Here is a 25,492-nt window from a genome sequence, read left to right as displayed (position 1 = left end):
TGGACAGTTGACTCTGACCCGGTTGATCAAATGGGGGAGGTGACCCCTCCGCCCAAGGCCGTGACGGCAGGGGAAGACCCCGAGCTCGGCATTCCCCATGCCGCCGAGAGCTCGGGATCTTCCCCTACCGCTGCGAACCCGCCACGGCGGTGGAAGAAGTGGCAGGTCTATACGGTCAACGGCCTCGCGCTCATTGCCTGCTTGACCGCCGCCGTCGCTCTGGCCATAAGCGAAAAGATCAACTCGGATGTGAGCATCTCGGAACATTTAGATATCGAAAGCGTTTGCGGATCACAAAAAGCTCTAACATCAGGCGCGCCGGACGATTGCCTGCAGATGAGCCTCGAGGGACCGATGGTGGACCTAAATTATACAACCTACGTCGGCACCACTCGGCAGAGCGGCATCAATGTTTTCTTGGGGATGCGTTATGCAGAAGCCCCGGTGGGCGAGTTGAGGTGGAGGGCTCCGATCGAGCCGAGCAGTGATGGGAACAATCGTGTTTCTAGGGCCAAAGAAGTAGGTGGAATTATAGAATTCCATGCCTCTTTACACAGCCTCCGCGAAGTGCCATTTGATAAACGGCCATTTAGTATGATCCATGTATGATCTGACAAGATGTTCTCAGTTCGGGCCCATATGTCTTGCAACCGATGCATCTTTTCCAAATGACCAGCAAGCCGAGGACTGTCTCTTTGTCAACGTCTGGGCTCCCGAAAATGCCACAGAAAACTCAAAGCTCCCCGTCTGGCTATTCATTCAGGGAGGAGGTACGTTCTCTGCCGAATACTCATGTATGAGATCACACATGCTTACCCCCCACTCCTTCAGGTTACACCTCAAACTCAAATGCCAACTGGGACGGCGAGGAGGTCGTGAAGCGCAGCAACAAGAGCATGGTTTTTGTAAACTTCAACTACCGAGTCGGCCTCTTTGGGTTTCTTGCTGGCGAGCAGGTTAAGAAGAATGGTGACCTGAATGTGGGACTGCTCGACCAGCGGTTGGTGATGCAGTGGATCCAAAAGCATATTTCCAAGGTAGGCCGAGAGAAGCTAAGCCCTTTGCGTGCTACCCATGCTCACCCATTGCCCTTCTCTTACAGTTTGGGGGTGATCCCAACCACGTAGTTATTTCGGGTCTCTCGGCCGGCGCCGGATCGGTCGCGCTCCAGCTGGCCGCATATGGTGGTCGTGACGATAATCTGTTCACCGGCGCCATCGTGGAGTCCATGTTCTTCCCCGCTCAGCCATATCTCTCCGAGCTCGAGTGGCAGTTCGACCGCCTGGTGACAGGCGTCAATTGCGATGGCGGGTCGGACCAAAAGATGGCCTGCCTCAGGGGGAAGAGCACGAAGGATCTCCAGACGGCTAACAAGGCGTCAGCTTTCCCTGGGAGGACCCAGCCCCCATTGCCCCTTTTTTACTGGACGCCGTGTATCGACGGTGACCTGATCAGGAAGCTGCCGTACGACATGTTTGATGAGGGAAAGAACATAGATGTTCCCTTGATGGTCGGATCAACTAGCAATGGTGAGTTTAATTGCCCCCCCACCCACCGTTCATCACGCCAAGCTGACATTTTCTTTTTTTTGCTGTTGCAAAGAGGGCTCTGTGTTCGCCGCGAACGCCGAGACTAAGGATGAGATGCTCGAGTTCCTGCAAAACAATTACCCGAACTTGCGGGAGCGAGACCTCGACGACATTGTAGACCGCTACCCGCTAATGTCCGCGCTCCCTCAGCACAAGCCGTGGTACCCATCGACGTCCAAGGCCTACGGCGAAGCAACATTCATCTGCCCCACCGTCAACGTGCTGGATGACGTGTCGTCCAACTTTCCCAACAGCAGGAACAAGACCTGGGCGTACCGCTACAACGTACAAGACAAGGACGACGTGTCCAGTGGCCTTGGCGTTCCGCACACGGCAGAGGTCGGGGCCGTGTTTGGCCCGGACAGCGTCCTCGGCCAGGCACCGGCCAGCTATAAAACGTACAATGCTCCCATCGTACCCGTCGTCATGGACTACTGGATATCCTTTGTCAAGACGCTGTCGCCGAATGTACTCAAGAATGCCGATGCGCCGAGTTGGGAATTGTATGCAGGTAGGAACGGTACAAACATCACCGCTGGGACTAACAGCACTGCTCTGGCCAACAGCCGCTTAAGGCTGGTCCTGGAGACGAATAACACACGCATGGAGCAGGTTCCTTCGGATGAGGTCAGCAGATGCCAGTTCTGGAAGTCTCTGAAGGATCAGACGCAGCAAAAGCTCTGATCCGGACCCCGCTAAATTCGCGTATGGGAACAAGTCCTTTAGAAATATCATAACAACAGTTGTTGGTTATATGATGGGCACTGTTTTGCACCGGCCAAGGAGCAATAGAACTTGGATAAAGACGAGTACCTTCATCAGGTGGGATATCCATATATAAAAGATCTTAGACCTGCATAGATCTAGATTCTGTTGTTGTTTTTTTGTTTCTTTTATCGAGCATACAACTTTTGGATAGCTAGTTATTCAATGCTCATTACTTGCTTGCCTGCTGAAAGCAAGTGCAGCCACCCGTTCGCCTTGACTATTCCACAATGACCGACAGGGTATGACCGCACATGATTCGGTCAGTTGAGGAACGGCGGCGAGTGATGCATCGAAATAGAGGAGTTGGTAATCGTTTATTTTATCCTCGCGTGGCAGGTTAGAATCAGACTTGCTCGCAGCCGCAGGTTTCGACAGTGAAAGCATCACCGACCTGATATCATCTGCAAGAGACTCGGCAGCCATGGGCATATCTCCAGGTTTGACATCACGCTTTATAGCCACTGTGGTGTGAACAAAAGTTGATTCCCGAATCTTGACAAGAGTCTGATGCGCGTCCCAAGATCGTGATTGCGGGTCAGAAGCCTCACTCGATGGCGACGAGAGGCTGCGCAAAGTAACACTTCGGGCCTCGAGATTCGAGAATCCGGCTTGGGCATGCCACTCGACATCCGACTGGCGCGGAAGCTCCTCAACCTCGGCCAAGAAGAAAGGTGGAACGGTGGTCACGGCTTGCACTGGTTGTCCCATGGTGCTTGGCTGGCTGATGACTTCAAAATTGGGAAGATGAAAGCTGCTTTGGTCTTGCCGATCCTTGTAATCCATAAAAGCTGGATTATACTTTCTGTCCCAAATGTCGGGGCCACTGTCGTCATCACTTGCATCATCACCATCTCCCCCGGAATTGTGAGCTTTCGCCCAGACAGTGGCAGCGGCTACAGCCTTTCGTCGAGCGGTCTCGACATTGTCAGTCTTTGAGGTATATGCCACAGCACTGCTCCACCACTGTACTTCCTTGTCCTGTGCTATCCTCCAGAGATGCTGCAATGACAGTGTAGCGTTGAATATAAAGACATCGAGTTCGGTTTCTTGATCACCAGGACGGGGAAGCTCCATAGTTGCAGGGACAAGAGGAATCTGGCCAGCGATGAGAACTAGTCTGGGACCTGAGGCCGATGACTGGTTTGATGTCACTGCATCATCACCTTGATGACGCCTCGTATTGGGTTGTGCAATGAGATTAAGGGGCAATGTTATGGCTTGACTGTAGGGACCAATGTTGGCCGGTGCCCAGTAAGAACGGGACTGCACATGCAGGCCATCCCTCACATTCGTGTCCATAATCGACGGATTTGGAACGTCCAAGACGGACAAGGAAATGTAGATATCGCACCCCGAAGGCAACAAGTTTCCACTCGATATGGTGACTCGAGAAGGCGGGTTCGGGGCTACAAAGAGAGAGCCGTATACGGAGTTGACAGCAGGAAAGTCAGCCATGCGCCGTAGAACGATAGTTGCCGAGATTATGTTGGTGGCAGACATTCCTCGCGCGGTCAGACGCCCACGAATATTATCCGCGATGATTTGAGTTTCCTCTACGACAGACGAGGCAGTGCCAGCGCCCGCCACGAAATTCCACTGCTCGAGTCTGGAGTAGCCATGGGCGAGCGTGTTGCTTCCATGCCAATTGTTGAGGTTCTTCTGGTCTTTGACTAAGCCAGATGCTTCACTAGACGCCGAGGAAACGGCTGCCAAGACCCCAGAAAAGCGCTCATCCAGCATCTTAGGAAATCTGACCAGAGATCGAAGCTTCTCCAGGCCATTATCACCATCTTCTTGGGCGGTCTTCTCCACAACCTCGGCCTTGACTATGCGAAGCCACGCGGTACCGCCTCCTTCCTTGATGACCCTCTTGTCTTGATCTTGGACGAGAATCTTCTTTTTAAACAGACAACAGGGCCCGTCAACAACCAAGGTCTCGAACTCACCACCTTCGCCCAGGACGGCGCCATCTCCGGCACTCCCACACCCGAATCGAGACATGGCCCTGACGAGCCTCGCAACACCCTTGAGGCTAGCGACGTCCTCCCAGAGAAAGTCCTCATCCAGGCCGCCGCTCGCTACCTTGACGATGCGCGCCTCGAGACCCGCATTCGCCATATCGCGCAATAGGTGGGCGCCGTCGTCACCCGGTACAGGGCCAGGCGACGTGGGCCCCGCGATGGCTGGGTACTTCCACAGGTACGCGAGCGGCACAAGCCCCAGCCGCAACGCCACCGACTCGACACGCGTGCGCTGGTAGGTGCTCAGGATGGCGCCGGCGCAAACTGCGTTGGCCTCTGGGTGGGCGGCCATAACCCTCCTCAGGAGCGGTACCATGCTCTCGGTCTCATCCTCATCGTGGTGCGCCACAGACCCTCCGTAGTCCCTCTTCGAGTCCCCGGCGCCACCGGTGATGGCGTGACGGTAGAGTGGAAGCCCCGTGGCGTCTGCATACAGCGGGATCACTTCGTGGCCGACAGTCTGGTACATGAAACTGTTGAGGTCCGCATCTGCCTTGTCAGCCGGGAGGGGAGGAGGGTGCAGGTTAGCCAGGGCAACAACCCGATGGCCGTTAGCAAGGCAGTGCAGCAGCGAATAGAAGCTGTCCTTGCCTCCCGAGACAAGGGCGATGACGTTGAGAGTGGCCATGGGTACAGTATTTTTGAGTCGAATGGGTGGCTGTGATTGGGTCGTCAGTGAAAACCTAAGCTGGAAGACCTTTGAGACTAATGTACCTAGGCTTGCTAGGCTGTCTGTCTAGTTGGCCTGACTGAGAGGACTGCTCAGGTTCCCAGTGAATAGACTTGCGTCAACCACTTTGGCTTCAGGTCTCGTGGGATCTTTGTCTCTCTTGTCCCCTCCCGCCACTGCAAAAAAAAAACCTTGCGCTTGCTGTTAATCCAGGCACTAGCGAAATGCCAAATGGTGTTCCTGGGGTCCGTCCTAGAGGAGGTTAGTATTTAGACGGAAAAGAAAGCGTCGCGCTTGGGGCGAATTGTGGCGGAAGAGTTTGTGCGCCGGCTTGTGATCCGTGGGACGGAAGCGTACGCGATTCGATCAGTGAAGAAAGTGAGCGACGGGGCAAGTCGGGAATTCCCCCACCGAGCGAGCGCGTGGGGTTGGCTGGCTTGGTGCAATTGTTCCTGCATCCTGAATGAGTGCGAAAAAACCCCCGAATAACTGAAGGAAAAAAGGGAAGAAAAAAAAGGGGACAAGAAAAAGAAAAACAAAGAATGAAGAATGAAACAAAAAAACAAAATAGAAAATAAATAAAAGCAAAATACACAGCAGTGGCAAACCAAAAATAAGCAATTATTGACCTAAGGGTCTGAAATGCCGACATACCTTACACTAATCACTCCACTTATGGCCTCTGATATCTGCTATACTTTACAAGTACACCACGCGAGTGACGTTGTGAAGGGTCTCGATGCAACTCGGAACCCAGGCACATTGGTGGAAAATAACTTGCAGGTACCTAACCTGATCTCACTTGATCTAGCTTATCTAGCTCTAGATTCTACCGTCGGCGTTTGTCCCAAGGTAGGTACTTGGGGTCGGCCACGTCTAGGTTATTTGACGAAAGCAAGGGACAGCCAACACACGCAATCAGATTCGACGGCCCCTGCGCCAGTCCAGCAAAATCCCACAGCCTTTTGGACCAAACGCCAACAGACAAAAACACGCATATTGCAAGTCTGTCTATACACATACACCCCCCTACCTTTTGCGGAACTAGAGCGGGATTTTTTGGATGGCACTAAAATCAGGGTCGTTTTTTTTTTCTTGCTCTACAGTAGAGGGGGAAACAAAAAAGCACACTCCAATGTGCGCACCCCCGGGAAACCTATTCAACCCGGAATTAAGCCCAAGCCAAAAGAGGATTAAAAGACAAAACCTGCGTACCCACCGGCAGGCCAGACGGCGGAATCCTTTGGTGTGACGACGACCGTCTTCAGCGGCGTCAAGATCATGTCTCAGCGCCTTGGGAGGACCTGAATGGGATTAAATTGATGTGCAGTTTTTATTTTGTCTGAGTGGTTGTCGTCATACCATACCAGAGTACTGGGAGTGATGATGCTGCCCAGGTGCCCAGGTGCCCATACGCACACAAGCACATACACACACACATACGGTCCACGGTATTCGTGATCTGCTCGCAATCTTTTGGCTGTGCGTGTCGATCATAGTATCGACCCCGATCCGGACCACAAAATTGGTCCCCTTTGGATCTTGATAAATTCTATCGAGGAATTGGCATAAGGCATGTTAATGCGCCATTCCCAAATCGTCATACGATTAAAGCCAGCAAGATAGACACGACAAGACATTTGATGGGTATATGTCAAAATACTAGCTGGACAGGGTATAGTTTAGAAGCATGTGCGACAAGATATGTGAACCTCTCGACGTCAACCTTGTCGTAAAGTAACTTTCAAGTCAGTTGCGCGAATGCACGCATGTACCTTATATGCGTATGTTGTTGTGGCAAACACACGCTCGCAAATGCATTCCACAGCGTGAATATGTAGGCAAAGAGTCAAAAGTGTGAATAAAGAATGTAAACCAATTGGCATTTGGGCATCCTGCTCAGTTATGAATTCAAAGTTCGAAGCCGTCCCGCGTCAAAAGAAAATCAGACGTCTGTTGTTACAAGAGTTTACACTGCACACCAAAAAAAGTATCCACCCTCCTAGTACGCAAAGCAAATCCCACTTTTTCGCAAAACCGCCGCCAGTGTGTGTGGAAGAAAAATCAAAAAACCCCAATTGATGCCCGCCTGAAAAAGTACACTATCGCCATGGTGGTATCCCGTTTGTTTGTTTCCCGATTTGCAAGATTCTTGTCAACCCTAGTGATACCCGTTGTTTACCCTCCTCTCTCCGGCAGAGGACTAGCTCGGTCTTTGAATGGAGGCAATGGGTGATGAAGTGAATGTAATATGGTTTCAATTGCTGTGATGTGTGTGTAATGTGCATGTCGTCAAGAGTCGTATCGGGCATAAATGTCGAAAGGCCCGCGTCGACATTCCATAATCGTCCCCCTCTAGGTCCCGCAAACTCTGTGCGGCAAGGGCTGGTGAGTTGCCATTGGCCCTTCCTAGTCGGCTCGCTTGCGCTTCCTCTCGCTGCCATCATCCGAGTAGTCACTGGCACTGCCCGGGACTTCGGCGGCGATCTGGAAGAGCACCTTGCCATACGAGTTGTAGTCGGGGAGGGTGGGCACATTGGGAACCATCGAATACATATGTTGCGGCGGGTGCATGTAGCCGTTGGCTGCTGCTGCTGCCAGATCCTCCTCACCCATGATGTTGAGAGGAATGGCGCCTGAGCCGTGGGTGCGGGCATGCTGGGTCAAGTTGTCCGAACGAGAGAATTTCTTGCCGCACTCGTTGCACTCGAAGGGCTTGTCCTGGGTGTGAAGGGAGCGGTAGTGGCGCTTCAGGTGCTCTTGACGTCTGAAGCGACGGTCGCAAAGCTCGCACTTGAAAGCCTTGGATGGGTCCTCAGTAAGAGACTGCTTGCGACCACGGCGGCTGGTCGGCGCGGGCAGGCCGGTACCGTCCGAGTTGGTCGATGCTCCAGAATTGCTCTTAGTCTCCTCGTTGCTGGGGGCATCGCTCGACTTGGGCTGTTGCTGCTGCTCCGAAGAGGGAGCGGCGGCGGGGGACGCAGACTCGTTGGTGGCAGAATCCATCTTGGGGCCCCCGCAGGTACGCTGGCGCTTACTCTTGTGGCAGTCGTCGTCGCTGGTTGTGTGAGCGGCGGGAATTAGAGGGAAAGCCTCAACGTCGTCGAAGTTCAAGCTGACAGCGTCCGAGCTAGCACGAGTCCTGGTACCCTGAGCGTCTGACTTTGAGTCGTCCAGGTTAACGAGACCCTTGACGAAATCCTCCTCTGACTCGAGCTCAGAAATGGCGTCCCAGGTGGGGGCAGTTTGGGGCGCAACAAAAACAAAGCTGTTGTCTGGGTGAGCAACAAGGGTCTCGGTTGACAGGCTAGCAGGCTCAAGACCCAAAGTCACGTTGCCCACAGTCAAATTCCTAGGGTCGCAGAAGCTGGGCTCCGATGTGAATGACCGGGCCTGGGGGACCGGAGAAGGCGAAAGCGAAGGGCAGGCAGAAACTGCGGGCGCAAGCTCAGGTGAGCATGAAGATGTGGGAGCAGGCCTCAGATTCTGCTTGCCGTAGTTGACATTGTTCAGGTAAACTGCGTGGGGAGAAAGTTTAGTTGATTAGCGGCTGGGTAATCCCAAATTTGTGGTGCCCAAAAGGCAGGCATATGGCAGGTTTGAAGGGATGGCAGGCAGCCAGGCAGTTAACAAGTGGGGCTAGTGGGACGCGCAGCTGCACCGAAGAACCCTGAACCCCAGCCGCTTTGTCTGATCTGCTTCCAGGCTAGACCAAGAACTTTGGCCGGGATGCATACTGTTCATGATGCAACGCAATGCAAAAGGCTAACTATGCTTTTGGCATTGCCGAAAATTTGCGCGTGTGCGGTTTTACACCGCATTGCAAAATTGCGCAAAAGAATGAAATGGGGAAAAACAATACAAGGGTTCCCTTACCAGGTGTCATCGGAGGCGATGCGCAGTTTGACCATTCGAGAACGGGAAAACTCTCTGGTGAGTTGACCTCGGGCTTGATGCTCTCCATGCTGTCCAGACCAGAGAACATGGGGTTCATCGGTGTCGACAACATGTCACAGCTCTCCGGGCTGCTGATGACGCTGCCTGAGCTCGACAGCGGAGGGGTCGATGGGTAGTAAATACCGTGTCCCTGATGCCTCTTGCCCTCCCAGTCGCAGGCCTCCGTCTCCAGGACGATGTTGGACCTACGGGCCATGGGCTGTGGTGAGGCCATAGGGGTCATGGCAGACGGGTAGCTGGTCATGGGCATTTGCTTCATTGATTGCATGGTGGGCTGTGAGCAGGCGGAGGCTGGCCTAGAGTATGTTGGCGTCGAGGGGACCATGGGAACTGGCGGGTAGAAGGCCATGGGTTGTTGGCTCGGGAGGTGTGCATAGTGCGCATGTTGCCTGTTGTCGTACTGATACTGCATCATGTACATCGGGTGTGCGGCCATCATGGACTCCATTGTGTGTGTCTGTTGTTTCTGTGAAAAGCTATTAGCATCTTCAAGTGTAATACAGGAGGCGCATCAGGACGTGATGCATGTCGAAGAGGTTAGGGACGTACCACTCTCTTTCGGGTGAGCTCTTCTCCAAGCTTATGTATTAAGACAGTGTCGTGTTCTCAATGCCAGTATAGTATACACCCAAGGTAGATGAAGTAAGTTTGTTGGTTGGTTGGTTGGTTGGTTGGTTGGTGCGGCTGTGGCCTAAGGATGGATGGTCGGTTCTGTCTGGAACAATGAGGGGACGACAGTGAGTGCGATCAGACTGTCTTTAGACTCCTGGGTGTAAGGCGATGTTGTACATATGCGAACGTCGATGGCGTCGATCCAGGGTGCACTGGTGTTTACTCTTTTCTAGCCTGAAGCTTAGACGTATGAGGCAAAAGTAAAAAAAATAAAGACCTGGGGATCAGTCGAGGGGGCGGACGTTGGCTGTAAGTTATATGATGATGATGATGATATGTATAAATGAAGGGCCTAGGGTTCCAAGTGGGAAGTCCTAAAAATGTCGAAAAGGAAATCCAGAAGAAATAAGAACCGAATCGGAAGCGAAGAAAGAGAGTAAATGTACCTAGTCAACAAAACTTGTCGATCGTTAGGCCAGAAAGGAATGTGGTGAAGGGGACCGTGAGGAGGATAAGTACGATCGCTCCCGTCGACAGCGACGAGGGCGAGGTGTTGAAGTGGAGCGTGGGGAGACAAGATAGGTAGGCATGGCCCAGTCGCCCGCTGGCTGCATTTTCGCAGGGGACGGGGTACCTGGCGACTGACACTGACAGTGGACAAGAATCCTTGTCGACAGGTACGCACACCCAACCGGGCCAGGCACGACAACGCCCACACCCACCATCCATACCCACACCCCACCCACTAGCCGACAACGTCGGTTCCAGTCCAACTTGGTCTAGCAGTAGTGAGGTGTGGAGTTGAAGTGGTGCAGAGACTGGATTTACCCTAGTCTAGGGTCTACCAGGAATGGGGGACTCTGCCTGCCCATAGCCTATCCACATTCACCCCACCCCATTGCATGTCTCACCAAAGCTGACAAGGGCACGGTGGATCAGGAACGCTACGCTGGTGGTGGTGGTCAGGGAAGCAAGGGAGGAAGAGGATGACCCGCTGCTACCAAGCAGTTCCTGCTGAGTTTGGTTGTCAGGAATGTCTGTCCGTCTGGGGCAAAGGAACAAAAAAAATGAAAAAGAAATTCGACAGAATAATTCAAAAAAAGCGATAAAATAATTGATAAACAAGAGAGACAGAGAGAGAACATCAGACGGGTGGATACGCGGACCTGGGATGGCGCAGCTCTTTTCCTATTCTAATTCTGGTCAGGACCCTCCCGGAAGTACCGGCGGGCACCCATAGGCCCTTTTTTTATTTTCCTGTCTCTTTTCTTTTTTCACCCAGCCAGTCAGTCACCCAAGAAGAGAAAATGCGGATTGGATGGATACGGTAGAACAGCCAGGCGACACAACGGGTGGGAAGCCCTTGGCCGCCTCGTCCCGTCGTCCAGCGGTCCACACAAATCCCAGTCCCGGCTTGCCACAGAGAACACTGAAGAGAAGCGGACCCTTGCTACCGTCAGGACAGACTCGTGGAAACAGCCACAGCATGCATTAGCTGGCGTGTCGTTCTGATCTAGTCGTAGGTGGTGGTGACCTGTCAAGCCTGCCTATCTCATAACAAGAGACGAATAAGACGAGATGACAACCTGACGGCACTGTGGCAGATGCCTTTTGGCCTGCAGTAGCCGCCGTCTGATGAAGACGGCGCAAATGATGACCGATTTGTGACGAAGTCAACTCAGAGAGCGACCTGGAAGCAAGCGCTAGATAGTTACGCTAGACAGCACGGGGCGAGTAAGCCGGGCGGCGTTCATTCGTGGTGATGGACGAATGCCCACCCACCCAATCTTCTCTCGAGCTGGCTGACCCGGTCTTTTTGGACTACTGGTGACAATTCTTTTTGGCGATTGTTACCAACCAGCTACGAGATGAAAGACCGTGATGAATGTGGGATGGATACGAAGGCTGACCAGGCATTCTGTCGCCTGCTTTTCCTCTTTCTCTCACCTAAGGGACCAAAAAATCTCGTTTGTCTATTGTCTCCCGGGGGTCCGGAACGTCTAGAACTTCGATTCGGGGCGAATGTCCAACTTCAATCTGGCTCGGCTCCACTGCAGCTTGTTGGTCGTAATCTTGGTCGGAAAATAATATTGTAACCTGTCAACTGTACATGGGCTCAATTGTGTGTGTATGTGTGTCAAGATGTGTGTTTTGCTCCCCCCCACTAAGCTTTTTTTTTTTTTTTTTTTCTTGCTATGTAAAATTGGAGCACATGTGTGCACAGTCCGTCGATGGAATTTTTGTTTTGCTCGAGGCACACGTATGTCTATTACAGATGCGAATGGGGAGTTCGGTTCTGTATTGCTATTTTTCTTTCACTTTTATTTTTGTTCTTTTGTGTGTCTCTCACTCGCATATCTTTGTCGCTTCGCACGCTTCCACGTCCAATGATGAATGAGCATGGTCATTGTGCATGCATAGATCCGACGCTGCCCCCACCATCACTGTTCCATCCTTCAAAATTGTGTCATCTGATAGGATGTTTGGATGTAAAAAAGCAGAAACGACGAGTCCAAACTTGGTCCTGCAGCGCTATGGCCTACTGCAACCTGGTGCAGCCATTTGCTGCCTCGTGGTGTTCTGAAATATCCAATAGCAGATGCAGACGGCCGTATACTTCTCAAGCTGCATGTGCCGTTGGAACGACGGAACCTTTTTTTCTCGTGCATTTCCAACGTATCGCGTCAAGCCTGGAACGAGCAGCCTGCCCCACTCACCATCACTGGCTCCATGCTCGTAGTACGGGCATAGTACATATGCACTCCAGCTGCTATTAGTGGAGGCAACCAGACGGAACCGTAGTAGTGTTGTGCTTTGCACCTGCCTTGCCGATTAGGACGGTCATTCCTCCATCTCATACATGGTGCAGTAGATATGCAAGGTACGAAAAAAGCACGACTATGGACGAATGTGGATGGCTCGAATGCAGGACAGTATAGGATGGAGGGGGGGAAGTTGTGCAGTAGTAGGCAAAAAATAGAGTCCAATAGCCAAGCCGGATCCGCGGTGGTGCAACGTCCATCTCATCTTCAGCGGCCCTCTCTTCAACTTTTATTTCTATTTGCAGGACAAACTGACGATCTTCCTGGTAAAACTCGTCGCATCCATGGACAAGACTCCGGATTGGGGCCACGATCCGTGCATGGCAACATGATTTTTGTTTCGTCCTGTGTGCTCAGCCCGATAGGCGAGATTCAATAAAATTTGTCGCTATTATGATTGCGGACGGTGCGAAGCATTCAGTTATCCTCTGTTGTGCCTCCTTTTTTTTTCTCTTTTTTTTCTCGTGAGTGGGTTTGTGGTTAACTGACGTGTGGTTCCTGTTTTCCTGGTCCCTCCAAATCAATGCATCATCATTGCCGTGTTTAGAAAGTCTCTGGCGATTGGCGGCGCAGTCGGTTGAGGTTTGACTGCATGAATCCTGACGCCCCCCATCCCGGGGCAACCAGACCAGGTTCATCCCCACTAATATTGCCTTCAGGTTCATGCCTTCGGGTCTTGCGTTGTACAGTTTTACTTGACAAGTAGAAACAAAGCGGCATAGCGTAGACACAGGACTACTTTCCCATTCTTGACCATTTGCCGATATTCCCCTCATATTATAATTCGCTTTGCACACAGAAACAGGGCCTCCCAGACGAGATCTGGTGGCAAGCTCACTGGTCGGCCCTCAGTCTCAGCCCACACGATCGCCATCAGCCGACAATCTCCCGGTTGGCGGTGCTGACCACGGGTGGGTGATGCTTTTTTTGAAAAGGTGCATGCAAAATATGCAACCCAGTATGTCCTTGGCATGCTAACTTTGGGTTGCCCGTGTTTTCTTTGCTTCACTCGCTAAACCGCTTACCGGTAACCCCGTACTCTTTTTTCTTTATCCAACTGCATCTCTCCACATATAGTAGGTACAAAGTACTTCAACTATATCTAGTCTAAAAAAAAGTTGCTAGAGGTGACACCCTAGACGCGGCCCATCTTATCGTAGTTGAGCCAACCGCTTATGGATCGTTAGGTGGCAATTGAAAGAGCTGGGCGAGTTGAATCCCATTTCTAGCAAAATAATCGTTGAATGGTCCCTCGGACCGGATTTCATTTGATTGAGTGCACACCCCCCTCCTTCGCATACTTGCTCGCTTACGTTACATACCCAACCTCTGGCACCAATCACTTGACCTGGCGTAGAGTGATAAAAACATAATGCCACAAATGAGCGCATGTACCTAGACTACGTCGTTAGCACCAGGGCCCGCGTGACGAATGCGGAGAGCCGATATAAGTCTGGAATAAAGTAATGTACCTAGATGCTAGCTGGGCCGTCGCACTGGGAGCGAATGAGCTAACCAGACGCTCGGGGGATTCGTGGTGTCGGCACTTTTTTTTTTCTATCTCCCTCAAGTCAAAGTGTCAATGGCGCCTACAGCAAACAGTTTGTTTGTTGAGGCGAGCTACCATCGTTAGCACGCTTGCAAAGCGCCACGGCTCAGGGTTCCGAAGCGGCCGGCCCGGAGGCGGGAGGATCCTGTCAACAAACCTTCCTCAGGCCAGTGCTTCGCCTCCAAGTCTACCGGTCAGCTATTACAGTCTTGTTTGGCCGCTCCCAAAAGAGCACGCCGCCGCTTGCTAGTTTGGAAAATAATTACTCCAGGTAATTCAGCTAAAACGATGTACTTTACTCTTTCGTGTGTTGTAGGTAGTTGGCCGACAAACCATCCCGGTATTTTTTTTTTTTTTAACGATGGGAAAGGGGAGAGCTGAGTCGACCGTCCGAACTTTTGCATAACCAGACTACTTTATTCGTAAAATAATGCACAAAAGTAGAAACTATCGCATCAGCCCTGTAGCAACTGTGCCGTTTGATCTGCCGGGGAGGTCCGGATTGCTGTACTTAATCGCACTTTTCAGTAGTAGTAGTAGTCGGTACACGATTCACGGCTCTCAGCCAGCCTGGGTCGGGACCGCCTGACCAGTCATTTGATCCAGGATGCTGAAAATAGTACTACTTTGTACGTCTTGGCCACGCGGTTTATATGCCAGCTTGGCTGTATGCTGTAATAGACCTGTATTCTGAAAATTGCCCACTTGTAAATTTTGGCATCAAATGTCAGGTTTCAGCTGCAAGTTGGGCGGGGTTTCCAGCGTCACCTATTGCGCGGGCAGTAAAATAATGTGCGACTTGGCATCTCCGAGTGGCGATTAACGGTTGTTTCTCCCACTTTCAGGTGGACACTGACTAGGTTGATGGTCTTCAGCCTGTTGTTCTTTCCTGGTCGTCACTAGGATTTGCCAAACTACATAACTATTCGGACCCGGCATGGAGTTGGGATTGGGTCGAGTCGGTGCCCTAGATTCGGTACAGGTAGTTGTAAGAAAGCTGATATCATTTAACCAGGCCGGCCTCCGGAATTTTCACTTTTTTCGGTGCATGTTCCGAGAAGGGCATGCTCGCCGTCCGGTGCAGGTTTCATTCTCCTGTGGCGCAAGTGTGGTCTGACCAATCAACAAATCGATACTCTGTCGCATTAAGAAATGATAGCACAAGCCCACATAATTGTCCGAAGCAAGGTCTCTCCTAATTACTGTATCTACCTTCCCAGGATGTAGCAGATCCACATGTTTATCCCGCAGCGGCGAATTTTGAACCCAGGCAAGCCAGGCAGTCATGCCACCAACAACTGTTTTGCTGCATGTACCGACTCGTTATTGTTGCTTTTGCGGTTGGTTTGATTTTTTGCTTTATGCAAAGATGTAAAGTAAATTTAGCAAGGTAGCAATTCTCAATATTGACGTTGGTTTTCAACGCCTCGTTGTATCGGCTCAACCTGCCGAAAACGGCAGCTTCTCCAGGCTCTGGAAGTCAGTTTGAGTGTGGAGAGAGAGGTATAGCACCCACCCGGGCCCCAGCGGAAGGGAATCCGTAGCGTTGGAAATGAGCAAGGGTGGTGTTTTTTTCTTTTCTCTTTTCCCTTACTCTCTCTCTCCCTCTCAATTTCTTTTGTTTATCCGCTGTGTGTGAGTGTGTGTGTGTGTGTGTGTATTGTACACGTCAAGACATGTTTCGCGAATTACTCTCTCAATCTCTCGGCTTTTTTGCTGTTGGAAACAATTCGACTGTACCTGGGAATTGTGCATGGTTTCAAGCGGCCCGAAATCTACGGTTTCCTGCAGGATCAATCACAAAAAAATCCAGCCAAATTGTTTCCAAGTTTCTGGTCACACCACCGGTGCTTCGCATCATGCAGGTACGGGTTTAGTTCCTAACGCCAAGCATGCACGTAGAAATTCCCGATGATTATCAAAATCACAGCCTACGAAATAGCAAGCAGCAATCCTAGAAGGTGAAGAAAATATTTTGTAAAAATTACAAGTACTACGTAATAGCATCGTCCAAACACGGTGAGTTATTTTTTCTTTACTGAAATACATATAGCTGTACCTCTGGTTAAAAAACTTGCTTGCATCACTCTTCACCGACTGCCAAATAATCATGTGGTCCCAATTTTGCCTGCATAAACTTAGTTCCCTATAACGGTATTTCTTTCCAGGCCTGCCCGGGGGGCCCGGTACCTTATCTGCGGATCCGAGGCCATATCGACGGCCACACCAACGAGTACCATCAAGAAGTCCACAGGATCCTGACCCCGGACCTACAACCCTACCCTTGCTTTTCTTGGCCTCCTCACCGTGGTAGTACTGGAGTCAGAGCCTTGTTTGCTACCAACCTTTGCCCAACCACTAGCGATCTACTGTACTCGCCCCCTGGGTGTCATCCAAGTCCAAGGGTACACGCGAGGGCCTATGCTTTTTTCCCTTTGGGTGGCATTGCTGCAACATAGACCCAGCCGAGTCCAATTGCCGTCACCGAGGGAGCTGATGAGATTCGCCACCATAGGCTCGGATCTGCCCTGGCCTGTCTAGATGGGAACACAGGCGAGATTTCAGCAACGGTAAGATGTCTACAAATAGAATAGCTTCAGTCCAACATGGGGTTTGGTGGGTTCACTATGGGTTGGAAGAAAGGTGGACGGGTCGGGGGATAGTAAGACGGGCCGTCAAGGGAAAAGAAGAAGAAGAAGAAGAAGAAGAAGGCTCTTTGGGGGAGAATACCGCGCCTTCTCGAAGGAATCCACGTCCCAGGCGCTGTAACCATCAAGTGGGCCATACATCTTACTATTGGTATGGAAGTTCGCCATCAGGTTTGGGAGTGAGGAGGTCCTCTGGTCTGGGCTCTTCCTTCAACCTCCTCTGCAACCCTTTGTGACCCACAAACCGGCCTGGGTGCTCCCAAGCAGAGTGAAAGTGTGCGTTGTTTTGCAAGACTTGTATGCCTGCATCAGTGCCTCCCCTGGTCGGCTTCGTAGTGCCGGCCACCTCTTCCACCGGCATCTTGTTATTTTTTTATTTTTTTATTTTTTACCACCGGCGACGGAGTCGTATTGGGAGGTAGTGTATCAGATGGTACCTCATACAGTTCTACTGTGCGTAATAATAACAAGCACGATAATATCATTGACTGATACCTAGGGTGGTTGGCAAGTCTGGCGGTCAGTGAGAGAGAGAGAGTGAGGTTGGGTTTAGCGATTGATATTATGATATATCAAAATTATGTATGAATCGTAAACCGGCAACAGGCGTTGCACTGAGCTTTGCGGTACACACGGACTCTTGGACACACAGACACAATGGATACACAGATTTCGCCCTACGCGCAACTTGATCTTTCAAACGCCCAAGCCATCTGCCCGCACCGGTCAAAAGGTGATCTTTTGATACCAGCCTCTCAGCTGTCAAAGACTTCAAACGATAAAATTCGCTTGTGTTTGGATGTGGTTCGTGGTCGGGGTCCCTCGGGAGACCCTTGACAAAAAAAAAAAAAGAAAAGATGAATAAAATGGACAAGTCAATGCACAGAATCATAAAGTAAGGCTGCCCATAAAACACTAGCTACAGATGCAGATGGCGATTGTGTGGTCATGAATAAAATATAAAAAAATATATATGTTATATGAAAAAGTTCTCGTATGTTTGTGCAAGTTTAGCTAGATCGTCAAAACAACTACTGTATGTAACATTCTACGGTACAGGTACGAAGTCCTTTCGTCTACCCATACAGTCTAACCCCTGTTTGAATGTGTAATATGGATAGATAGTCTTGCTATTTACCTGGACAGATTGAAAGTGCGGAATCCGGCGACAAATATGAGCAAGGTACATGATTTTGGTATATAATCAGGCAGCTTCACAAGTACCTCGTTTTTATTACCGGGGCTATCCCAACTGCGCATTCAAACAGGGGTGATACTGTACCCAGTTAGCCCCTCTTTTGAACACCCCCCAGGCATAGCCGGGAGGCCCCAGTTACCGACCCAAATAATCACAGAGGTCGAGTGTGAAGGGTCCTTTGTTTCTGATGAGTGAAAATCACACACAAGGAGCGAGGTGCGATGCCGAAATAACCAACACGCTAGACACCCGTTCCAGAACTAAATTATCATCGCCCAGCCTTTTCTTCATCAGGGCTCCGGACCGTTACCAGTGGTGGATGATACCCAATGGCCCGCCCGCTTTTTTTTCTCTCTTTCTTTTTCACCCGGACAGTTCATCAACGGCCCGCGGTCTGACCCTCCAAGGGTCCCCGGCTGCTGTTGGAACTAGCAAGATTGAGAGTGTTTGAGTGGTTGAAGTGGCCGCTAAACCCAGAAGATGTTTTTTTTTTCTCTCGTTCGGGCGTGGGTACAGGGCTGCCTGTCTTGCCAAGGTATATTTCCACACCAATTGGCCATGGGGCGGAACCCTTATTAACCAGCCTCTGAGGCCATGTGAAGCTCGTCTAGAAGGATGTCATGGCCTATGTTACTCTCCGAGTCTCTACAGTTTCGTTCCTTTCTGAGTCGTTGGACGGCTAATGTCGATGCAATTACTTTTTGGCCCTTGTTTACCATATTACCCTGCTCAGTACTTTATGCGGTGTATGGTGTACTGACTAACCATAAATGGATTGTAGCCCTGAAAAGATCAAAAGAGGAAAGAACAAGAAGAAAACAAAACCCCGGATCGTTGCTGATTTTCGTGTGATTAGCCACCCCGTTACATTTCATTTATTTTAATTGTCTTTTCGTATCGATGATTAGCAACCAATCCCTGGCTGATCACTACGACTCAGGTCTTTGTCGTTAAAACTTCGGAAAGCATGTGCAGTTGGCAGCATTGCTACAACGTTGACAGCAAAAATCGACATTTTGCATTTTGGCTGGTTCTTAGACCTCCATCGGACCGACTACCATGGATTAACTGAACAGGACGTATGAGAATACCACAGGCAAGATCGAGGCAAAGACCCAACTGGATGGAAGGAGTCCTGGTCCTGACGCTAATGCAGGCACAAGATTGCTTACTCCGCTCAAAACGGCCTTCTAGAATCCAAGGAAGGTTTCAGACTCGAAGAACCATAAGATATGAGCTGCCAAGGTGCGCCATGTCGGAACACCTGCCAGAACTGGGGAGTTGATTTTTTACCAGGCGATACGTGTTAAGACTAAATTTATTACAACCACTATGCTGGTTATTCGGTCGTCTCGAGGGAGCTGTCAAAAGGCGTGTTATGCCGGCCACTGGACCATGACAGGTTAAGGTAGGCAGTCAAGGCGGGGTAATCCCATCTTGCTGTCGGGTTTGTTTTGCTTTTCCTTGCTCGACCACCTAACCTTGACTTTTGTGCCCTTGACAACCTGAATAAGAAGAAAACAGCAACAAGTCCGCTGCTGGCATAGAAACAAACCCCCGAAAGGGCCGCGTAAAACCCAAAGCATGACATACCCGTACCCGTACCCATCCGAACCCCCGCCTCCCCCTCCCCGGCGCTCCGATGAAGGCATGAAGATGTCGACTTAATCGGTGCTTACTCCGTGATTCTATGAAAGTTCCCCGACCGCCCGCTGGCTCTAACCATGTCAATTCGGACAAAATACGGTAGTACCTACCTTATATGTGTATGGTACCACGGCATTGTGGGCGCGCTTACCGAACATCGAGGATAGTAGGCGCGCGGATGACCACAGGCAACATTGATTACCTAGGTACCTATACAACAAACATATACCTTAGTCAGGTGCACATATGTTGATCGGTATACTACGTACCAAGGTAACATTCCGAGGAGGGGAAAAAAAAAGCCGTGGTCTAGAATTATTTGAGCAAGTAAATCGATCAGCATCATTATGCACAATATGTTTTGTTTCCTACTCAAGGCCAACCCTGGTGCCGGATAGTTGGAAGGAATAACTGCGTACGTATGCATCACGACAGCATGACCAAGTATGTTGATATTAAACTTAAATAAACACAAACTTGTGGCGGAGTTTATCCCGTCTAAGATTACGTGGGCAGAGTGGATGATTGTCGAAAAATCGCCGCTGTAAGTGTACCTAGCGTACCAAAGCCCAAACCCGCGACAAAAGCGAAGTTTCTAATCTGGTTGGGGCGACGGGGACCTTTCAGGGTCGCATCCGTTAGCGATTTTCTGTTCGTCTCCGTCGCACTCTCTTTTTCCATTGATAAGATTGAGTGGAATATGGGGCGATTACTGCTACGTAGCATTGGCCATTCAACCATTACCATCGGGTAAATGTATTGCACTTTCGGCTTGGTTGGGTATTACCATATGCTACTACGTCGTGGTCGCAATCTTTGGGCCTTAACTGAGCCGAGCGAACGGGTTACGATTCCGGAATGCAAGAGTGGGGATCAAAAAGACCGACAGCTTTATGGGGAGAGATTAACACAACAGAGCAACTATTTTGTGGTACTGATGGGGTCAAAGCGACTGCAAAAGTGCTACGTTATTCGCTAATGACCCTGACACCGACTTCCACACAGACGTCTTGCCCTTGTCTTGCCGACGTTTCGACTCCATTCTGGAATGATTGGAGCTCCACTACTTTGGTCACCAACCTCGTAGACAGTATCCTTTACGGGGTATTCAATTTGTAGACGACGATCTGTGGTGGGCAAGCTGGCCACCTATCTATCCATGGTCTGTCTGTTGTTGAAAATTGACAGTGGCAAGATTGGTTGATTGATATACCCTGAATCCCAAGGATACGCTACCGAATGTTCTCACGCATTTTAGCATTTCGTCTAACTATGGTAACAATTAATCGACACAACCAACAGTCGGGTCGGCAATTTCGTGGCAACACAACACCCAAGTCCCTTGCCTAGAAATTGACTGTCGCTCGAAGAAACAAAAAAGATGGTCATACCTATCGGCTCTAGAGTCCGAATGCGGGACGGTAGGACGGTGTGCATAGGGAGGGCCCACGGCATCGCGGTCGGACTCGGACTACGAAAAAGTCCCAGCCAGCTGGCTCTGCACGCAGGAATCAAGAGTCATTGTCATTATAACAGTTAAAGCTGTAGAACAGGGCTTTTTTTTTGGATTCACACCCCCAAGCTGAACAAACAAATATCTCGTCTTATGCCTGAAATGTCCCGAACCGGCTTATGAGCCGAGCGATCTCGACCCATTGACGTTAATTTCGATTGTCAAGGTCTGTCAAGGTTTATCAAGGTTCCTAGCATTCAAACGCTTGTCAGTTTATGCTCCCAGGGCATCCCTTCAAGACAGCCCATGCCCCCCTATGATTGGACGGATTTTTGAGTTGTGGGAAGTGCGACAACACAAACTGGAGTAAGTATTGTAGCAATGGCTCTTTTTTTCTTTAATGCCTTACGTAGTGCATCGCCCATGATGTGCACGTCCGGAGTGTGGGGTTCTAGGTTTGATACCTACATGGTAGACCAGCTCACGAGAATTTGGAGTTTGTGGCAATATGACATGGTGCGCGGTTGGCGGCTATCGTAGTACGATGGGAGATGGGGATTGGAGACATCAGTCTTCCAAGAGGATCCGCGCGCCAATCTCAGCATTACCTTGTAAATTACGATCCCACACATGTCATACGTAAGGCTGTGAGTGGACAGGCGATGGAGAAACTCACAAACAATGCAGCAAAGGAAACCCGCCCGGCTTCGAAATCGCATGAAGATGCAGCCCTCAGTAATCAAAAGAGAAGGGCAGTGCGGTGGCAACAGAAACGCCCAAGTGACATCGCTTGTCCCCGCATTCTGTTTAGCCTCAGATAAAGTAGTAACTGTGGGGGGTTCGCGCCTTTGGCGTCCGTCGTTTGGGCGAATTTTTCAGATGACAGTTATATTGCTATCTATGTTGTTAATGCGAATGGCGGTAATATTGTTGTTATGCTAGTTTGGTATTTATTACTCGTGTATCTTTTGTACATAGTATAATAGTGATTCTCTACAGTATGTTAACACTTGAGGTCAAGTTTGCAGGTCGATTATATATTTCGCATGTAATATCGATTTTAGACCTTGCATTCAAAGTCCATTTTTGACTTTCGGTTGTACTATCCGTATTCGATCTCCCATACTATCTATATCAGATTTACTATTAACACTACCTATTCTAGTCGAACTTCTCCATGCGAACTATACTTACCAGATACAGCAATGGATAGCGTGGACTATATCGACAGTGTGGTAGGATCTTCCTTGTCCACTACGTAATCGACCAGGACTTACGACGCTCGAACTGGCATTTGTCACGAAGCATCATGAACCAATCATTTACTGACAGTACGTCCCCAGATATATGGATGCCCCGGTTTATTAGACTACACTAGATATTGTAGTTGAACGTTGGTTGCGTCCTGGACCTTTGTTCTTTCGCGTCATTCATTGCATGCGGCGGTGGGATTGGATGGTTTTAATCTCAGACCACTTATGCAGTGAGTTCACCTAATTTGTGAAGTTGAGCTGTCAACCAAAAGGCAGAACAGGCCCTGAACAGGTGTGATTGGTAAACCAGAGGATCAAACTACTGTACCTTAGGCACATAGGTTCTTGTCAGGTCAATGCATGGACTTAGTTGACTTGTTACTGGTTGGCGATTGGACTTCTGTTGGTTGGTAAACAAACAGGGACAGCCTCATTATTCTCCATCAAGAAGAAGAATTACATAACCAAAAAGACCAGCGCTCGAGTAAGGTCAATCACCATACCTTGTTACGGGGTTTCGATTCACGGGGCGGCGTCGCCGGTAGGCTTTGCGAGCTGCAAAAAGGTGGGGCGGGGGCACAGCTTTTTGCCAGTGCCTGTTGGGGACCCATTTCTAATTCGCTGTGCGGGCTGAGACAAACGTCATCCTGGCGTATGAGGAAAACCAGACTGACTGAACGGGCACACTCCATCATTCGATTGACCAAGCCGCCAGGCAAAGAGGACTGCAGGAAAATAACCCGAGGCTGTGATGCTTACTGTCTGTCGGCTTCCCCTTTAGTTGCTGTGCGCCACAACTCTTTGCATCCATCCCAAGGTCCAACAGCCGCGGCCCGATACGATTTGCCCGCCACTGGTTTGGTGTTGACGTGTACGTACAGTTAGGGGAGAAAAAAAAAAAGATCCAGCCAGCAACAAAAACCACATGCCAACAACACAATCAGCCGATCGTTCAATCAACCTCAAGCCGCAAACTTGCTTAGATGTGCTTCTCCTATTTCACACCCCAACCCACTGCTTGACATCTTATTTGCCGCCATATCGTATTCATACAAATATACAATACCCTGGGGATTACTTCATTTGCAAGATCCCTACGGACTCGGACAAACTCCCCGCTGCTTAATCCTTATCCGCCTCGTATTCACATTGACAAACTACGTACCTGCGCTACTTATCCACATATCTACCTTACCCGACTGCGCGGGGCTGCTTATCGTAGCCATCTGGTCTGTCGCCGCGACCGCCAGTGACCATGGCCACGATAGATGACACCCAGAACCATGTCCAACTGAGTGAGTAAAATCGCCGACAATGCGGGCAATCAAGCATCGTGTTTTAACGTCATCACTGCAGATGCAGAGTCTAGCCCAGACGCACCTCCGCAGCAATCAAGCGCGGGCAAGGAGGAATATCCAAGCCTTCCTCCTGCCCCGCTCCCTGACATCGACGGTAGCTCCGAAAATGGCCATATAGCCGCCGACGCTGTCCCTGTTCGTAACCGCACCTCATGTTTCCTCTTCTAACACCAGGAATAGGGAATGTTAATGCTGACTGCCGGCCATAATTAGCCGCCCACGGAGTCGACCGAACAGCCATGGAACAAGGTAGCTAGTGGCGACTTCATCCATGAAACCAAGATTTCTAGCGAAGACCAGGTCAACCTTGCCAGGCCCGGCAGTCTACCAACTCCCGAGCCGAGCCGTAGAGGCAGCAACACACTGGTCGGCAGCCCGCGTCAGGGTGAGGGTTTGCAATTGCTCATGGAAGAGTTCGCAGACGACGAATCATCAGACACATCGTGGGACATTCAAGAGGCCATCAGGAGTCGCACCCAGACCTTGACGGAGAAGAACCACCAGGGAATATTCTCAAAGCAGCGGCGGGCTAACCAGGCCAACACGGCAGGCACGGTAACCAGTGCCAACGCTTGGTTGCCGGCTGGCTTCGAGGACGACCTGGACGAAGTCACTGGTGCTGACGATGAGTTCGAACCCACGCGGGGGAGACGTTGGAGAGTGAGACTGGCGCCCCTGAACACTCCTATTCATCGCCGGATGCAGACCCTGGTGGTCCTGCTACACGTCCTCGGCATGGGAATCACTTTTAGCTTTTTCTGCTTCATGTGCACGCTCCCCCTGTTTTGGCCCATCATCATCACCTACCTCGTATTCATTAGACTGTCGAGAGCTGGATCTGATGGCAAGACGAACCGTCGCGTAGAATGGCTCCGTAGGGCTCGCATCTGGAAGTACTTTGCCGATTACTTTCCTGTCAAACTACACAAGACTGCCGACCTGCCGCCCACCCGCAAGTACATCTTTGCGGTTCATCCACATGGAATCATCTCGCATGGCGCCTTTGCCTCGTTCGCCACGGAAGCGCTGGGCTTCTCTGACAAGTTCCCGGGCATCACAAACAGTCTGTGCACTCTGCACGGCAACTTCAAGACGCCCTTCTACCGCGAGTATCTCATGGCCATGGGCTTGATATCGGTCTCAAAGGAGTCCATTATTAACACTTTGATGACCGGCGGGACCAACGGTGAAGGCATGGGCAGGGCCGTCTCCATCATTGTCGGTGGGGCGCGAGAGGCACTCGAGGCCTGTCCCAAGACGATGCGCTTGATACTAAAGCGGCGGGGCTTTTGCCGCATGGCGCTGCGCACCGGCGCCGACCTTGTGCCGGTGCTGTGCTTTGGTGAGAACGACCTCTACCAGCAGTGGGGGCCGCAGGACCACCCACGCTTCCGTCGCCTGCAAATGAAGGCTCTCGCGTACCTAGGCTTCGCGGTCCCCGTGTTGAGGGGAAGGGGCGTCTTCAACTACGACTTTGGAGTTCTTCCGCAGCGACGGCCCATCAATGTCGTTGTTGGCGAACCTATCAAGGTTGAGCAGTTCCGGAGTGGCGGTAACATTGAGCCACGCGTCGAGGAGTTGTGGAAGCTATATTGCCAGAAGCTCCAAGAGCTGTACGACCAGAACAAGGACGTGTACTTCAAGGACCGAAAGGAGGAAATGAGGTTTGTTGACTCGGAGGAGTTGTGAAGATGCAACCACGGAAGTAGTTGGATAGGTGATACTGTTTTGTTCTCTTTGTTTTCTTTACGTATTTGGTTTTATTGCACTATGTCTAGCGCCTGAGTACTTTAGTTGCACCTTAAAAGCACACATGATCGCGAAACTTCAGGCGTTATGGCATCAAGATGGAATAACCCATGTGACGAGAGCGTTGGTCTCGTGCTAAGTGTGTTTGGTCGTGATGATGTAACCCGCACTTTACTCACTTCAGGGCTATTAAGTGGC

General features: G+C 50.6%; 8 protein-coding genes across 8 annotated transcripts; 2 read left to right on the top strand and 6 right to left on the bottom strand.

The window, feature by feature from the left end:
- Window positions 1-6: 6 nt before the first annotated feature.
- On the top strand, window positions 7-5,547 carry PgNI_08848 (uncharacterized protein). Its single transcript, XM_031128838.1, has 6 exons — window positions 7-519; window positions 629-770; window positions 832-1,037; window positions 1,103-1,529; window positions 1,603-5,038; window positions 5,095-5,547. The coding sequence occupies exons 1-5, from the start codon at window positions 31-33 to the stop codon at window positions 2,271-2,273; spliced, it is 1,935 nt and encodes a 644-aa protein (XP_030978541.1). The 5' UTR covers window positions 7-30; the 3' UTR covers window positions 2,274-5,038; window positions 5,095-5,547.
- PgNI_08849 (uncharacterized protein) lies at window positions 2,517-5,006 on the bottom strand (the record flags this gene model as incomplete). The annotated part of the gene is made up of 1 exon (XM_031128839.1): window positions 2,517-5,006. One exon carries the CDS (start codon window positions 5,004-5,006, stop codon window positions 2,517-2,519), a length of 2,490 nt encoding a protein of 829 aa, XP_030978540.1.
- A 1,173-nt stretch (window positions 5,548-6,720) lies between the features above and the next one.
- On the bottom strand, window positions 6,721-9,685 carry PgNI_08847 (uncharacterized protein). Its single transcript, XM_031128837.1, has 3 exons — window positions 9,555-9,685; window positions 8,925-9,471; window positions 6,721-8,566 (listed from the first exon to the last, which is right to left on the bottom strand). Exons 2-3 carry the CDS (start codon window positions 9,451-9,453, stop codon window positions 7,458-7,460), a joined length of 1,638 nt encoding a protein of 545 aa, XP_030978783.1. The 5' UTR covers window positions 9,454-9,471; window positions 9,555-9,685; the 3' UTR covers window positions 6,721-7,457.
- Window positions 9,686-12,564: 2,879 nt separating this feature from the next.
- PgNI_08846 (uncharacterized protein) lies at window positions 12,565-13,104 on the bottom strand (the record flags this gene model as incomplete). Its single annotated transcript, XM_031128836.1, has 2 exons — window positions 12,565-12,827; window positions 12,929-13,104. 2 exons carry the CDS (start codon window positions 13,102-13,104, stop codon window positions 12,812-12,814), a joined length of 192 nt encoding a protein of 63 aa, XP_030978784.1. The 3' UTR covers window positions 12,565-12,811.
- Window positions 13,105-16,469: 3,365 nt separating this feature from the next.
- On the bottom strand, window positions 16,470-16,997 carry PgNI_08845 (uncharacterized protein; the record flags this gene model as incomplete). The annotated part of the gene is made up of 3 exons (XM_031128835.1): window positions 16,470-16,521; window positions 16,719-16,751; window positions 16,783-16,997. The coding sequence occupies 3 exons, from the start codon at window positions 16,995-16,997 to the stop codon at window positions 16,470-16,472; spliced, it is 300 nt and encodes a 99-aa protein (XP_030978538.1).
- Window positions 16,998-19,237: 2,240 nt separating this feature from the next.
- PgNI_08844 (uncharacterized protein) lies at window positions 19,238-19,486 on the bottom strand (the record flags this gene model as incomplete). The annotated part of the gene is made up of 1 exon (XM_031128834.1): window positions 19,238-19,486. One exon carries the CDS (start codon window positions 19,484-19,486, stop codon window positions 19,238-19,240), a length of 249 nt encoding a protein of 82 aa, XP_030978786.1.
- Window positions 19,487-21,102: 1,616 nt separating this feature from the next.
- PgNI_08843 (uncharacterized protein) lies at window positions 21,103-21,582 on the bottom strand. The gene is made up of 2 exons (XM_031128833.1): window positions 21,403-21,582; window positions 21,103-21,184 (listed from the first exon to the last, which is right to left on the bottom strand). Exons 1-2 carry the CDS (start codon window positions 21,564-21,566, stop codon window positions 21,166-21,168), a joined length of 183 nt encoding a protein of 60 aa, XP_030978779.1. The 5' UTR covers window positions 21,567-21,582; the 3' UTR covers window positions 21,103-21,165.
- A 1,320-nt stretch (window positions 21,583-22,902) lies between these two features.
- Window positions 22,903-25,448, top strand: PgNI_08842 (uncharacterized protein). The gene is made up of 3 exons (XM_031128832.1): window positions 22,903-23,482; window positions 23,544-23,680; window positions 23,759-25,448. The coding sequence occupies exons 1-3, from the start codon at window positions 23,443-23,445 to the stop codon at window positions 25,232-25,234; spliced, it is 1,653 nt and encodes a 550-aa protein (XP_030978780.1). The 5' UTR covers window positions 22,903-23,442; the 3' UTR covers window positions 25,235-25,448.
- The last annotated feature ends 44 nt before the right edge of the window (window positions 25,449-25,492 follow it).

Source organism: Pyricularia grisea (genome assembly GCF_004355905.1).
Source record: "Pyricularia grisea strain NI907 chromosome V map unlocalized Pyricularia_grisea_NI907_Scaffold_6, whole genome shotgun sequence".
Taxonomy (NCBI): Eukaryota; Fungi; Ascomycota; class Sordariomycetes; order Magnaporthales; family Pyriculariaceae; genus Pyricularia; species Pyricularia grisea.
Note: the sequence above shows the minus strand (reverse complement) of the source record. Positions and strands in the feature narration are given on the sequence as shown.

Bases quoted from the DNA above. Each gene is read 5' to 3' on its own strand.
- PgNI_08848 (XM_031128838.1), top strand. From the start codon at position 31: ATGGGGGAGGTGACCCCTCCGCCCAAGGCCGTGACGGCAGGGGAAGAC. The intron at 1,038-1,102 runs GTAGGCCGAGAG...CTTCTCTTACAG, and splicing joins TCCAAAAGCATATTTCCAAG to TTTGGGGGTGATCCCAACCA. The intron at 1,530-1,602 runs GTGAGTTTAATT...GCTGTTGCAAAG, and splicing joins GGTCGGATCAACTAGCAATG to AGGGCTCTGTGTTCGCCGCG.
- PgNI_08842 (XM_031128832.1), top strand. From the start codon at position 23,443: ATGGCCACGATAGATGACACCCAGAACCATGTCCAACTGA. The intron at 23,483-23,543 runs GTGAGTAAAATC...TCATCACTGCAG, and splicing joins CCAGAACCATGTCCAACTGA to ATGCAGAGTCTAGCCCAGAC. The intron at 23,681-23,758 runs GTTCGTAACCGC...GGCCATAATTAG, and splicing joins TAGCCGCCGACGCTGTCCCT to CCGCCCACGGAGTCGACCGA.
- PgNI_08843 (XM_031128833.1), bottom strand. From the start codon at position 21,566: ATGTGTGGGATCGTAATTTACAAGGTAATGCTGAGATTGGCGCGCGGA.
- PgNI_08847 (XM_031128837.1), bottom strand. From the start codon at position 9,453: ATGGAGTCCATGATGGCCGCACACCCGATGTACATGATGCAGTATCAG. The intron at 8,567-8,924 runs GTAAGGGAACCC...CTCCCCACGCAG, and splicing joins ATCGCCTCCGATGACACCTG to TTTACCTGAACAATGTCAAC.